This window comes from Plasmodium cynomolgi, assembly GCF_000321355.1.
Source record: "Plasmodium cynomolgi strain B DNA, scaffold: 0323, whole genome shotgun sequence".
NCBI classification, from domain to species: domain Eukaryota; phylum Apicomplexa; class Aconoidasida; order Haemosporida; family Plasmodiidae; genus Plasmodium; species Plasmodium cynomolgi.
The window spans coordinates 616-2,529 of record NW_004192846.1 but is presented as its reverse complement, the minus strand read 5'-3'; the positions used below and the strand labels follow the sequence as shown (position 1 = coordinate 2,529).

The window sequence follows — 1,914 nt, the reverse complement described above, 5'->3', positions numbered from 1 at the left end:
TACTCTATTACGTAATATATAATTACATATATATTTATTTACATTTTATAATTATGCTTATTTTATTTCTCTAAACCTTCGTTGATATATATCATAAGTTTTTTTTCTATTTCATAACATGTGTACTTTATTTTTGTTATGAATAAATCATATTTTTATTAAATTCTTATTTGCTAAGGAATGTAAGCAATATTTTTTCAACAAAGCTTGTACTATAAACTATGAAATTCACAGAATATTATGTGTTAGATTACAGATTCATATTGGTCCATAAGCCACGTTATGTCTTTCTTGATTAGAATTTATAACTGCATTTTCATGTCTAGGAAAATATAACTCTTTTTCTATTTCTTCGTCTAAATCTTTGAATACGTCTGTACTTCTTTCATTTTTGGACCGAAACCACGTTCCAATTGGGGTAAACTAATACAGAATTTATATATATATATATATATATATTAATATATATATAATTATAGAATAAAAACTATAACGTGTATATTTGTGCTATATATTGTTTATAATTTCAACTATATATTATTATAACCTTATATATTAGCACTAAAAAGGGAGGTATTCCAGCCATTGTTCCAACAGCAGTGGATATACTAGTATGTTTAGGACTGCTTGATTGATCAACAGCACTGGAATATGGTTCTGATTTCTCCTTATTCGATGAACATCTAGTTACATGCGTAAAAGTGGGAGTATGAGTAGCAGTAGTAGTATCAGTTAAAAGTGGTAATTCATAAATTACCTTATTTTCTTCACGAAAATAATTAGAATAAATTGTATTAAAATTTTCTAGTATGTTACAAGTATCCTTGTAAGTGATCATTTTTTCTTTCGTTGCACAGAATTCCTTATTCATATCTTTATATATATTAATACACTCATAGACATACTCTAGACACCAACAGTTGCTTGGCTCATGTATATCATTCAATATATTTTGAAAAGTAGATGTATTATATTGGAATAAGCGTAATTTTATTAATTTTTCCGGTTTCTGAATTTTTTCATGAAATGAGAAATAAGGACAAGATAGTTTTTTAAGGTTTTCCGTTATATATTTAACTAACTCTTTAAAAGATGCTTCAATAATAGAATTAGTAAGACCCCTTTTCTTTATTTCATAATATATCCAAATGTATAATATATCACAATATTTAAAAAAGTTTTCACCTTTATAATTGCGCTCAGCTAATAACAACAAATTTCGAAAAAGTTTCATAGATATGTTTTTATACTCATTCATATTAGGATCGGTAAAAAACTTACCCTGTTCAAAAACATTTAAATTCTGCGTATATTTGCTTCCACTCACATTTTGAATAAAATCATGATGCATACTCCAAATATCCTTCAAAAAGGAACACTAAAATTTGAAATAGAAATGTAAATAGGAAAAATTAATTATAAAGCTACCAACCTTAATATATTAATGTATAATAAAATACTATGCAAAATATATATTATAAATTACTATTTTGATGGAAAATATTGAACTTGCCTGACTCTTCAATTCTTCTATATCTATTATATACTATGTAATATGTATCAAATAGATAAATAAATTATCATAATTCAATGAATTATGTAAATATACCTGTCAAAATAAATACTTTAGTATTTTATTTTTTTACAAATTTAAGAAAAAAAACATATATTTATAAGTATGAATTTTTCTTTAAATTTTTTAATTTATGTACTATGTAATCCTGCTATGTTTATGTTTTAAAAAATATAAAATACAATTATGCTTTAAAAAATGGAAATAGGTGTTACATTATATGAAAAAACAAATTTTTTTTTTATTTATGTTCCTATAATTATTATAAATTTATTAATTATTTTAGCAACAATAAAAAGTCTACCTATATTTATTTACAATTATTATTTTATGCATATTTA

At 23.0% G+C, this 1,914-nt stretch overlaps 1 protein-coding gene across 1 annotated transcript; it reads right to left on the bottom strand.

Moving 5' to 3' along the window:
• Positions 1 to 526: 526 nt before the first annotated feature.
• Positions 527 to 1,546, bottom strand: PCYB_003600 (hypothetical protein; the record flags this gene model as incomplete). Its single annotated transcript, XM_004227781.1, has 2 exons — positions 1,487 to 1,546; positions 527 to 1,378 (listed from the first exon to the last, which is right to left on the bottom strand). The coding sequence occupies exon 2, from the start codon at positions 1,349 to 1,351 to the stop codon at positions 527 to 529; it is 825 nt and encodes a 274-aa protein (XP_004227829.1). The 5' UTR covers positions 1,352 to 1,378; positions 1,487 to 1,546.
• Between the last annotated feature and the right edge of the window lie 368 nt (positions 1,547 to 1,914).